Source organism: Pempheris klunzingeri, chromosome 11, assembly GCF_042242105.1.
Source record: "Pempheris klunzingeri isolate RE-2024b chromosome 11, fPemKlu1.hap1, whole genome shotgun sequence".
NCBI lineage: Eukaryota > Metazoa > Chordata > Actinopteri > Acropomatiformes > Pempheridae > Pempheris > Pempheris klunzingeri.
This window is the reverse complement of record NC_092022.1, coordinates 11,981,037-11,992,920: the sequence shown is the minus strand read 5'-3', so window position 1 is coordinate 11,992,920 and position 11,884 is coordinate 11,981,037. Positions and strand designations below refer to the sequence as shown.

At 41.6% G+C, this 11,884-nt stretch overlaps 1 protein-coding gene across 2 annotated transcripts in view; it reads left to right on the top strand.

Moving 5' to 3' along the window:
* Nucleotides 1-360: 360 nt before the first annotated feature.
* arhgef25a (Rho guanine nucleotide exchange factor (GEF) 25a) overlaps nt 361-11,884 on the top strand; it is a 32,930-nt gene continuing 21,406 nt past the window's right edge. For both annotated transcript variants that reach the window (XM_070840056.1, XM_070840055.1), the window contains exon 1: nt 361-977. In XM_070840056.1, coding sequence (XP_070696157.1) covers nt 872-977 — 106 coding nt within the window. In that variant the 5' untranslated portion in view covers nt 361-871. The remainder of the gene's footprint in view (nt 978-11,884) is intronic.

Below are 11,884 nucleotides of genomic sequence, written 5' to 3'. Positions count from 1 at the left end.
TTACTGGAAAATACATGACGCCTTCAACCCAACATGGCCTCTCCTCTGTAAATAGCATTATGTATCATTACAGACCTGGGTGTTACTATTTCCAGGGTGAGCTCTGAGCAGACACTAGAGAGCGTGGCATTTCATCTGGTCTCCGAGTTGGATAGTTGGGGACAGCAGACGAGTGAGGAAACAGAAGGGAGCAGAGGAGGAAAAACAGCTGAGAGAAGAGAAACAGAGGACAGGAAGAGAGAAAATCAGGGGAGTGGGAACCTTATCCTGGAATAGCCAGCAACTAGAGCTGCTGACTCCACCCTTCTCACCCCTCCCCTTACTCTCTCTCTCTCTTTCTCTCTCTCTCTCTCTCTCTCTCTCTCTCTCTCTCTCTCTCTCTCTCTCTCTCTCTCTCTCTCGAAGCAGTCTCCTAGTCTGTCATTTGACCAGGCAGTTCACAGAGGCGAGAGCTCAGCACCAAACAGAAAACAGAGAGAAAAAGAGACACAGAGGGAAGGGAGAGCATTCAATATAACGATAAGCCTGCTGGAATGTTTCCTTGGCTGTGAATCACCAGCTGAAAAACCCTGTGAGTGTGGATTTCCTCTTGGCTGCTGCTTTTGTGGACTCTTTCTCTTCCTCTCGGTCTGGATGTGTGGGCTTTAAGTCTATCTGCAGTCAACTGAGGACGAGGATCAACTGACATCTTTTTGGGAATTTACACTTTGAAGAGTGAATCTCCACTTGTGTGAAGGCGAGAGAGGAAGACTAAGAGGGACATAGAAAGGAAGAGGGAGAAAGAGAGAGAGAACGAGAGACAGAAAGAGAGAGAGAGCGAGAGAGAGAGAGAGTGCCGGGCCATGCCCACCTCTGCTCATGGTTCAACAGCATGAAAGGGGGCCACCACCACCATCGCCACCACCGAGGCTGTGGCTGCCAACACTTGTTCCGTAAAGTCCTGGTCAAGTGTGGCTGCTGCTATGCCCGAGTCAGAGGTCAGTGTCACACACTTACACACACTTGGACACAGAAACAAACTCCCAGCACTTCAAGAGTGATTTTCATTGAGTTTGTTATTGTCAGTCTGAGTTTCTAGCTTCTTTCTTCCGTGCTTTTGGGTTTCTATTGATCGTTTTTGTCTGTGAGTAGTTACTTCTATGTGTGCGTTTTTGTTGATAATACTGAACAGAAGCAATAACTCCTCTCCTCTCCTCTCCTCTCCTCTCCTCTCCTCTCCTCTCCTCTCCTCTCCTCTCCTCTCCTCTCCTCTCCTCTCCTCTCCTTTTAGTACCTCCACATTCAGTCACTCTTCCTCTCCTCCACATTTTCTTAGATGTCCACCCACCTCCCCCTTATCTCTCCTTCCATTCCTTTCAGCGTATGCTAATGGTTTATGTGTAAGCCTCAATCCTTTCGCCTGCACTCTCTGCCTCCAGCTAAAGCAACAGATGTGTGTCACATACACATCAGAGCAGCAGGTGAAAAAGAATCCTTCCTATAGATGACTATAAAGTGAGGAACAGGAAAAGAAGACATGCATCACACATTCAGAGAGAGAGACAGAGAGAGTGAGTGAGTGAGTGAGTGAGTGAGTGTGTGTGTGTGTGTGTGAGTGAGAGATTTGGAAAGTGTCCTCATCATGATGAGTGTGTGTCAGTTGGGTATGTGCAGCACATGGATGGAAACAGCCACTCTGAAACGGTCCTCTCCCCCAAACTGCAGCAACAAAACAGCAGTAATGTCCGCTTTCTCTCTCTCTCTCTCTCTCTCTCTCCCTCTCTCTCTCTCTCTCTCTCTCTTCCCTGTTTGTTGTAATGAAGTTAGCAGCGGTCCATTAGAATAGTGTGGTTGAGTAAAAGCAGTGGGTGGCATGATATGTAATAACAACAGGGCTGGTGAGTGTGCCATACCGTTCTTTTTTAAAACATTTTTTTAGAGCTTATACAAAACTTAAGACTCACTGTAACATCCAGCTGAGAGCAGAAAAAATAGAAATCAGATATGTTTGTCTTCTCTATCTCTTTCTGTCACTTGTTTTTGTCTCTGGCCCGGTCGCTGTCTTATCCCCACACATGACCTCTGTCACTGTGGCTTGGAGGTAAAGTTAAAACAACAACTGTGTCTAATAGCACTATATGAGTTAACGCCGTGGCTGTGTTGCCACGCTGTGAGTTTGTTCCCTTTCTACAAGCCTACATCAAAGGGATAAACAGTGGACCTGCCGGCTGAGGCTCCGTACATAGAGGGGGGGGGGCACATGAAGTAGGCTTTCATATTATTGGGCAGCGTTGTTGGATACATACCTCAGATTCCTTCATTTTAATCTCTTATGTAATGGATATTCTCCTTTTCCATAGCCTGCAGCTCCTCACTGCACCTCTGCCATGTTATCTTAGCAAATACAGACACACTTAGATCATAATGTATAAACATGTGGGGGATTGAAGGAATAAAACATTTCAGGCTATTAAAAGAAATCTCAATAAACATATAGTAAGAACATTATTCCAACTATCCAATAACAGATTTCTTGAAACAACCTTTAACGTATCTGGAGGCTGGTTTTGGTCCAACGTGACAAGAAGAAATGTTTTATATTTTACAGTTAGAAGCAGAAAACCTCTTGATCTCATTTTACAATCTGAGCAGGAGAAATATGAGCGCTCTACCCCCTTTAGGGAAGCCACATTATAAAACTACAGTAGACTCTTAGAGTAACTTTAACTATTGATGTGAAGCTGTGTGCTCTATAAAATCTCCTCACAGAGCATGTAAAGAGCATTTCTGTGTCGCTACCATTACTCTGGTTTCACCCCACTAGTATGTGGAGGAGCTCACGAAGTCCTCTCCAGTCATCTACTGTAAAGCAGTTTCTATAATTAACATGATGTAAGGGGGAAAAGCGTCAGCTGTGGTGGACTTTTCTAATAGCACTTCATCTTTCTCTCTCTTTTTATATATTGTCTCTTCATAACTCTGTCCCTTCTCTGGCATTTTGTCTGATACATTTTCCTTTTCAAACGCGTTTACTGTGTTAATCTGACACTCTTGACCCTCTTGTTTCTATTGTGGCGTTTACAGCAAAAACACTGAACAATGCAGGTCGGACTTCATTGGATAAGGTCCTCAGCACTTCTGGTGGCCCCAAAGGCAATGTTTTTGCAGGTCAAGCCTGTCTCAGTATCACATAAAATCGATACTGTAAAAGAGGGGATTGCTTTTATGATACACTTGCTGAAGTGGTGACTGTTTTCCCTAAGCTGAGATAATCAGGATCAAAATACAAAATAATGGCTTGGTGTGAGCTGACACATTTCTAATGTGACTCTGATATCAACGGCAAACAAAGAATTTCCTCTTTGTGGTAATTCTTATCTCAGTGACAGACTCGGTCTCGGTCTATTGTATGGGACTAAACTGTTCACACTGCATGTACACCGTTCATTGATTCTAAAAAAGCCACTCCACTGACACAAGAGGAAATTGTAGTGTACAGCATGATTCATTCCCTACTTAGGCATAATAACACTTGTACGCTGGATGATGACACACATTACAGTATGCCATTAAGTCACACCATATGTATAGCCAGAGTGTGCCTTCATTCACACGCACCCTCAGATCAACACACTCACATGTATAAATGACTAAATTTGAAGTAATTTTAGCTGATGTCACTCTGGCTAAATGACTTGCCAAAGATCGCCGTCATTCCTGCTTCTAACCAATTCACTTTAATGGAGAAAAGGGACTGCAATGGGGGGAATCAATGGCTTTCTGTGCTGGCTTATATGGGCTGTTCTGCCACATTTCTTTTCACTTCTTAATCAATGTGAAATGAAACAGGAAGACAAGCTGTGGAGCCTTAAGCTAAGCATGATAATGTGTGCATGTGAATGGGGGTGTTGTTTGTTGCTGTAATGTGTGGGAAGTCACATTGTGTGTTTGTTATAGGACTCATAAGTGTCTGGTGGCATCAGAAATAGAGTCAGAGGAAAAACATGACAATATATAAACATGGGTGCAGGGATAGGGTGGGGGTGTGTGTGTGTGGGGGGGGGTGTTATTGATCTCACCAGTAGTCAACATAATAGAGAATCCCAGAAAGACGGACAGGTGGAGAGATGGGTATAATGAAAGAGAAATGCTTGTATCATTTTAGCTCTGATCTCAGTGCTGCTCTGCACGGCACATTAGCAGATTGGCTGCCAGAGGGCCATTAGTGAGGGCTGTTTCCCAGCAAATACTGTTGACAAACCATTTAAAAATAGATGGTGTGCCATTGTTGCTTATTGCCCGCAGTCAATTGCCTCCACGGGCCAAGGGGAAGAAATGCCACCTGTGGATTCACCAAATCAGATCGGATAGGAGGGTTGAGGTTTGGGAAATTTGTAATGTGTGAGGGGGAAGGCAGACGAATAAGACTGCTAATATCAGAGCTTGCAGCAGGGCGCTGACTAAATGTGCGTTTGAAGATCAAATAGCGACTTTAAAACAAAGGAAGGAATTCACATAAAAAACCTATACAATCAAATCAACTTTATTGGCTAAGTTTGAACAGGCAAACAAGGAATTTGACTCGGTGAAGCTTATACAGACTTCCAATGTTTTTCTTATACATAAATGGTAATGTTCAACCTATATATACCACTGTGTTCTAAGCCCAAACAATAATTTCTACATAGCATCTTTACTGCAGCACAGCCTCCCACACACCTAATGGTATTTGGGATGCGGCCTTAGGTAAATCTGACACGCATAAATGCAGAGAGACAGTGGAAACAAAAGAAAGATAAGGATGGGATGGAGGTAAGACACTTCAACAAGGCAGATAGCCAGGCCATATGGAAATAAATATATCCAAAATATATACCTCTTTTTTGCTCTATTGAACTGGCTCTTCAGAATGTGTTAGTCCATGTTAATGCACCAAATTTCTTTCTCAAATGTTATCTAAGAAAGCATATAACCTGAATGTGTCATAGCAAATATATTTTAAATCTTTTTCTGCGGCTTAAAGTCAAAATATACAGTTCAATTAGACAATGCACTTTAAACACGCACTTCAAATTGGTTGGTCATACAACTGCAACTGTTTTAAAATGTAGTCGAAAGACATGAACAGATTTCTCGAAGAAGAAATACATTTCAATTAGAAATGCGTTGCAATAATGCAGTATATTGATCAAAGTATGTACAATTACACAAATGTGGGTATATTTTTATATACAAACCGTACTAGATGCACCATATGTCAAATACACACACACACACACACACACACACACACACACACACACACACACACACACACACAGGGATTCATCCATTTAGTTGTGTGTTTTTTTCAACATGTCCCTGACCTGCTATATTCCCCCCACAACAACTACAAACAACTTTTCCATCTGTGGATACCTAAAAAAATCATCCCTTCTTCCACAACTACCTTAACTATCTGTCTCTCTACTCCAAGCACGTTCTTTCTCTTTTTGTCTCCCCGTTTCTTTATGTTCGTCTAAAGAAGGAAAAGGCTACGTGCTGCCGTGTATATGTGTTGTGCATCCATATGTGTTGCCTGTGCATCTGTGAGTGTGTTTATTTGTGAGTGTTGACTCATGCATGCAATGAGTTAGGACAAGGATCCCCCCCAGCAATGACACACACACACACACACACACACACACATACACATATATTTACATGGTTGAATGCCAGAGACAGAGAGAACAGAGACTTACATGGAAAAACATAAAAAAGACTCAACATTTTTAATTCAAAGAACATTAAGTGGAACTGTAACTGCCTCCCACTTCACTGCATGTCTGCATGTGTCCACTGCATAGACATACATGCAATCACAAATACATTAACATAGTATACAGTTCATTGTACCCGCAACATTGATGTACTGCATAATTATACCTGGACTACACTAACACTGGACTACATCTACAATATAATCCAATACTTAAGACCTGTGATAAATACCATAAAAAAATTTAAATGCTTCTAAAATTTGCTTCTAAAAATATTTTTTGACAAAGGTCTGAGAATTGCTGTGAAGTTGTTGCATTAAAGTTCGGCTACAGCTTCCAATGATGTTCTGCTAATTATTTCTTCGATGAACTGATTCATTGTTTTGTCAAAAACGTCAGAAAATAGTGGAAAATGGCCGTAAGAACATCCTAAAGCTCATAGTGACGTCATCAGATTGCTTGTTTTGTCTGACCAACAATCCAAAACCTAAAGATCTTAAGATAAGATAAGATAAGAAGCACCTTTATTCATCCCCCAAAGGGGAAATTCACATATACACAACAGCTACATCCGAAACTCGAAAATTACAGTGAGAATTACAGTGAAAAGAAAAAGAAATTAAAAATTAAAAAATAGAATAAAATACAAATATACAAAATATAATGCAAAGGTACAAAAATACAAAATAAAAAATTTACAAAATTAAATATAATGCAAATATACAAAATGTGCCACATAAGACAAAGAAAAGCAGCAAATTCTCAAAATTAAAATAGATCTATCATCAGAGTACTTTGCGAGAGTTTCTAATTGATAAATCAATTGTTTCAGCTGTATTTAATTGCATTACTTAGTAAAGCGCCCACCCCATGTACTTTTCAGCTATTTGGCAAAGTTTCCGCTTCAGTACATGGCTCATTTGCTGTCGTTTCCAGGGAATTTGAAATTAAATACTTAATCACTGGAGAACAAATATTTTTATCCTCTTGCCCTCCTTCTCAGACTAGTTAGAGTGTGTGATGTGTTCCAGGGCCTGGAGGTGACACGGTTCAGTGTCTTGCTTATGGGCACTTCATCACTGAGCTTGCTCTCAGACACAGCAACTTGATCCCCAGGTTTCCCATCGCTAACCTGCGACCCCAAGACCCATGCATAATTTTGATAACAAGTCGAGCATGCTTTTGACAGAAAGCAGCCCTGCTGGCAAACGTGAGGGAAAATTTCAGCGACAGAACCAGTGCGTCTTTTTATGTCTCAGCCGGAGAACCGTCTTTGTCATCAGCTTATAAGGCAGCCTTCCGACATTATGGAAAAAGCAACAAAAATAGCTGAAATTGAAGGTATGCTGGTGGACTGCTGTGGCCGAGCCTTGTGTTTGGCAGTCTGAGATATTTTTAAACTTTACACCCCTGCCCACCCTCCACTTCGTCATCTCCTCTAGCCCTCCCACCCAACCCCCCCTGTCTCCCCTCTGCTGTGCAACTGATCTCCTCCGTATTGTTTCTCTCTCGCACATGCAAAAGAGGAAAGGACAGCAAGAGAAAGAAATGGAGCGAGAGAAAGGACGAAGAGACTTATGACAACACAGTGCATCCCAGTCTTCCAGCAGGATGAAGAAATCACCCAGTCTGGATTTTGGGCTGAATGTTGCCTGATTTGCCGGCTTGGAATGTGAACATCAAGTGGAGCATTAAGATCATTCCTGGGGCATTCTCATTTCCTCTTTCCTACTCTTCCCTTCGTTCCTCTCTCCCAGCTCTCTCTCTCTTTGACTGGTCGGCATGAAGCCAGTCAGACGCTTATTAATTATGGCTTCTCCCCTTTTCACTATTTTCACCATCTCCCTTTTTTCACAGTTCATTCTCCTTCCCTTTTTGCTCTACTAAACGGCCTTGCCGTGACATATTTCCAGGGCTCCCATGCACTTCTCCTCGTCTATCTCCCACTCCCTTTGACTCTCTTTTTTTCTCCTCCTCAGGGCTGTTTGTAAACGTGCAGAGGAGAAGAATGAGGGAACAAATTATGAAACACAGGAGTGCATTCCATACCTTGTTTAGAAAGAATTCTCCTACAGCGCAGAAGGGGAGAGGAGCCACTTCCCCCTGCGATTCTACCCCCACTTTCAGCCCATATGGGTCTTTTTATGTCTGCAGTCTTTAGGGGTGTCGATGACATTTGTTTTTACCATACTAAAACTCGTTTATTACCCTCATGGTGTTTTTACTCACTCTTTCTTGTGCTCCATCAAATTCTACAAGTTCTAACTGTGCTGTAATGAAGTGAGACTGACCACAGTGGGGGAAAAAAAAAGAACTTCACTTTCTTCATCCAGTAGGGTCAGTGCATGGTTACTGTAAATCTTAGCAACAAGTTGACTACAATGATCCCCTCAGGCTGTCAGAGCAGAGAGGTACTCTGATTCTGGCTGCCCTCCTCTGCAGCTCTCCCCAGAGAATACTTGATAGAGGCCTCACTGAGAAACTTTCCAAAACAGTGCACAAAGCAAAGCAAACAATGGAAAGTGACAATATTAAAAGCAATGTGTAGCTGTGTTGAAGAAGGAGGCTTGAGCTTTAATTACAATTCGGAGGAACTGAACATGCTGACTCCATGTTTACTGACCCTGAGAACAAGTAACTGCCTGTTGTATCTGGGAAATGTTACCTTGTTCTTAATCAAATTTACAGTTGGATATAAGTGGCCCAACCAATTTGTTAGTGGTGTACGCTAAAGGCAGGCCTAAACCCGTTAGTATCTCTACAGTAAGTGTGTGGAACAATACTGTGTTGACTTCTGACCTGAATTCTCCCTCTTGTTCATCTCATTGTGACCAGAGGCTAGTCGTACAAGTTAACAGTTCATCGGTTGCTCTAAAGTATCTTACTAAATCAAATGAATCCCGGGCAAGTTAAGATCCTTTTGAAACCGATCAACACAGCTGACCTAGCTTCTGGGCTCTGTTCACTCCAGCAGAAAACCTGTGTCTTGTGGAAGAATGTACAAGATGTTTTTACTAGGAAATTAAGTGATAAAGACAGCAAAGGATAACAGAAACCATTTCCAAGAGGTCACTGTGGTCTTTAATAAACTTTTTCCCTCCTCTCTGCCTGCTAACAACACTGTTAGCAAACCAAAATTGAGCTATTATCCTTTTCTTTTGCAGACAACATTGATTGTCAGTTATCAGCAGGTACCATTGATTGTTACCATAGAGACACAGCCCTTAGTTCAGAGGTAGCATTTTGTAACACTAAAAGGTTTTAAATCTGTCTTGGTGGCTTAGTGGTTAAGACAAAAAACAAAACTATCAAAACAAAAAGGACCATAGCTATAATAATTTCAAGACTAAAAAGTTAGAAAAAAGCACAACCTCCAGACTGAATCAGAATTATGTGTTTTTGTAGTAACACTCAAATGACACCTGCTGACAAAAAGGAGGAAAACAAAGCAGTTCCATGAGCAATGAGGATATAAACTGTTTTTAGAGACTGCAGGAACCCTCTGGCTGTATTTATACTTCTATTGTTTTGCTTCACATTCATTATTAAATTGTATGATCCTCAGTCAGTCAGTCCCTATGGTAGACAACACTGTTCAATCCATGCATGTTAAACATGGATTTAAAGGTGGATGTGAGCCCCAGGTTTCTTTAACGCTTGAATGGATTTTGCGTATTCATAAGACACCCTCTTAATGGCCATATGGAGAGCTCTTGCTACAAATGCAGGATTTGATCTGAAATGGACAAAAGCTGACAGGTGCAGATGGTTTTCTTGAATGTAAAATTAGCTTTTCAAAGGCATCCTTTGTGCACACGGCATTGTTTTACAAATAACCATAAGGCATGAAAACATTTCGTGGGCTGTTTCTGTATGAATGTTGATGCTAATCTATGATAATTATTACACTTTTGTTGTCTGTGTTTGCCACAGACAGGCATGTATATATGTGCAACATATGTTTGTGTGTGTGCCCACATGTGTAGGTTGATTTCATTTCTAGGTGATGGCTAATGTTTTGCACGGCTGTCCCTTACTCTGTCTCCCTATGGGCTTAGTTGCTATGGTGATTAGAGAGGGGAGTGGTGGAGAGCCATAGAAAGGAATGAGACTATGTGTCTGGAAAGCTCATCAAGTCTGACTGAGAATAAATGTACCAGCACATCTTTACATCAGCAGGTCAACACAGTGTGCACACTCAGCATGAGAGCGATGCTTCACTCTCTGGCTCACTGTGTGGCTTCGGCATGCAATGCTTTTATACTTAGCTCAAATAACCACTTTGTCAGAATGTGCAGCATACGTAGATGCTGAAGACATGATTAAAGGTAATGCAATTTGCCGTTAGAGGAATTCAGTTCTGGCAGTTAAAGCAAATCCAACCCAGAATTCACATCCAACACATTTAGGTATATACAGTGGCCTTGGCTACTTGGTGACCTTGTATACAGCTTGTGTGAAAAACAGTAAGAGCCTGGAGCCCAGAGCTGAGAGTACCAGAGCTGTCAGGCAGACTGGGGCCAGGAGGAGAGGCTCCACATCCCCACGGCCCAGCAGGCTCCACAGCTCTGTCTCCTGCTATCCTGGCAGGCCTCCTGACTGGCACTGCCACAGCTGCCATATGGAATCACAATCGCTTTTAATTTGCTCTTTTTTTTTTAGTGTGTCTATGTGTGTGTGTTTGTGCCCAGATAATCATAGTGATGATCAACAGTACCCTGTGCGCGTGAGTGTGCATGTTTGTTGCCCGCTGCTAAAGAGGCTGAGAGGGTAGTGCTGATCATCACTATGATTATCTGGACGTGCGTGCACACACACAAACACACACACACACCCACACACCCACACACACACACACACACACACACAGTACAAATTTGGAAAACAGAGTAGACACTGCAGGCTAATGTAAGTGCTTTGCCATCTCATATTTTTGCTACCAAATGCTGCCAAGTGTATCTCAGTTGGCATATACAGTGTGAAACCTTTTTCAGATGGATGATATATAATATAATCAACAATTGATCATCATATATTATTATAGTTTAAGATTAGACCTTTTTATTTCTATTGGGAGCTATGCAGTTTACAGGCTGAAACATTAAAGTGATGCACGCATTGATGCACCAGTAATTGTACTTTATACTTTATATACTTTTACTTGAAACAGTGATTTTTCCACTGTCGCATTGCTTCTTTTATTAAAGTAAATGATCCGAACAGGTCTTGCTCTATGGTTCAGTATCAATCATCTGTTATATGGCCTACTTGACAGGACATGTCTTGATTCATTCTTCCATGATTGTTTCTGTCAGACCACAATCAAAGTAAATATTCTTTGCCAGGCTACTTGATGAAGGCCTCAAGCCGAGAACATCAAGTCTTTGCTCTGCTGCTTCTGAAAGGAAAAAAAAAGTTCTATAGGAGTTAAAGTTAAGAATGAACACCTGTGTGTGATTTTCTCATCACTGTATACTTTGGCCGCACAACAAATCCAGATTCACATTGACCTTCTATCGACTCTGCTTTGTTCCTGATGATCAAAACTCAGTTCAAACTTTGAAAACATTGTTTTTTTTTTTTTACAGAGTAAAGAGATCAGAATGCACAAACTCTGACCCAATTTTCAAAAACGCTGAGTCTAAATTGTTTGAGACACACACAGCAAGGTGCAGATACTCAGAATCAGCAGCTTTCTCTTACTGCAATGCTGACAAGGCGTGATTTTGTTCCTTTCATGGCTCAATAGTGATCAATAATATTTACACCAGACACAGCAGGGAAAAAATTAAGGTTACGTCTTGGTGATGTCCACATCATTCACACACACACACGCACACACATAGAAGTGGCGGTCTCTTTGTGTGTGTGTGTGTGTGTGTGTGTGTGTGTGTGTGTGTGGTTGTGTGTGTTTGTTTGAAGGGGATTAAAGGGGCACTCCACTGATTTTATACAAGAAGATCAGCTTACTCGGAGTGCTGCTTTGCCTGTGAAAACAACATAAGATTCAAGTCTCAGTGGCTGTTATTTGCTTCCATATGAAAAGAGAAGTTTGAACAAATGTCAGATTTGGCTTGAGAATTAAAACAAAACAGAAACACTTTGTTACAAACTTGGGATGTGGAGTTGTGGGCAGTTACCATACT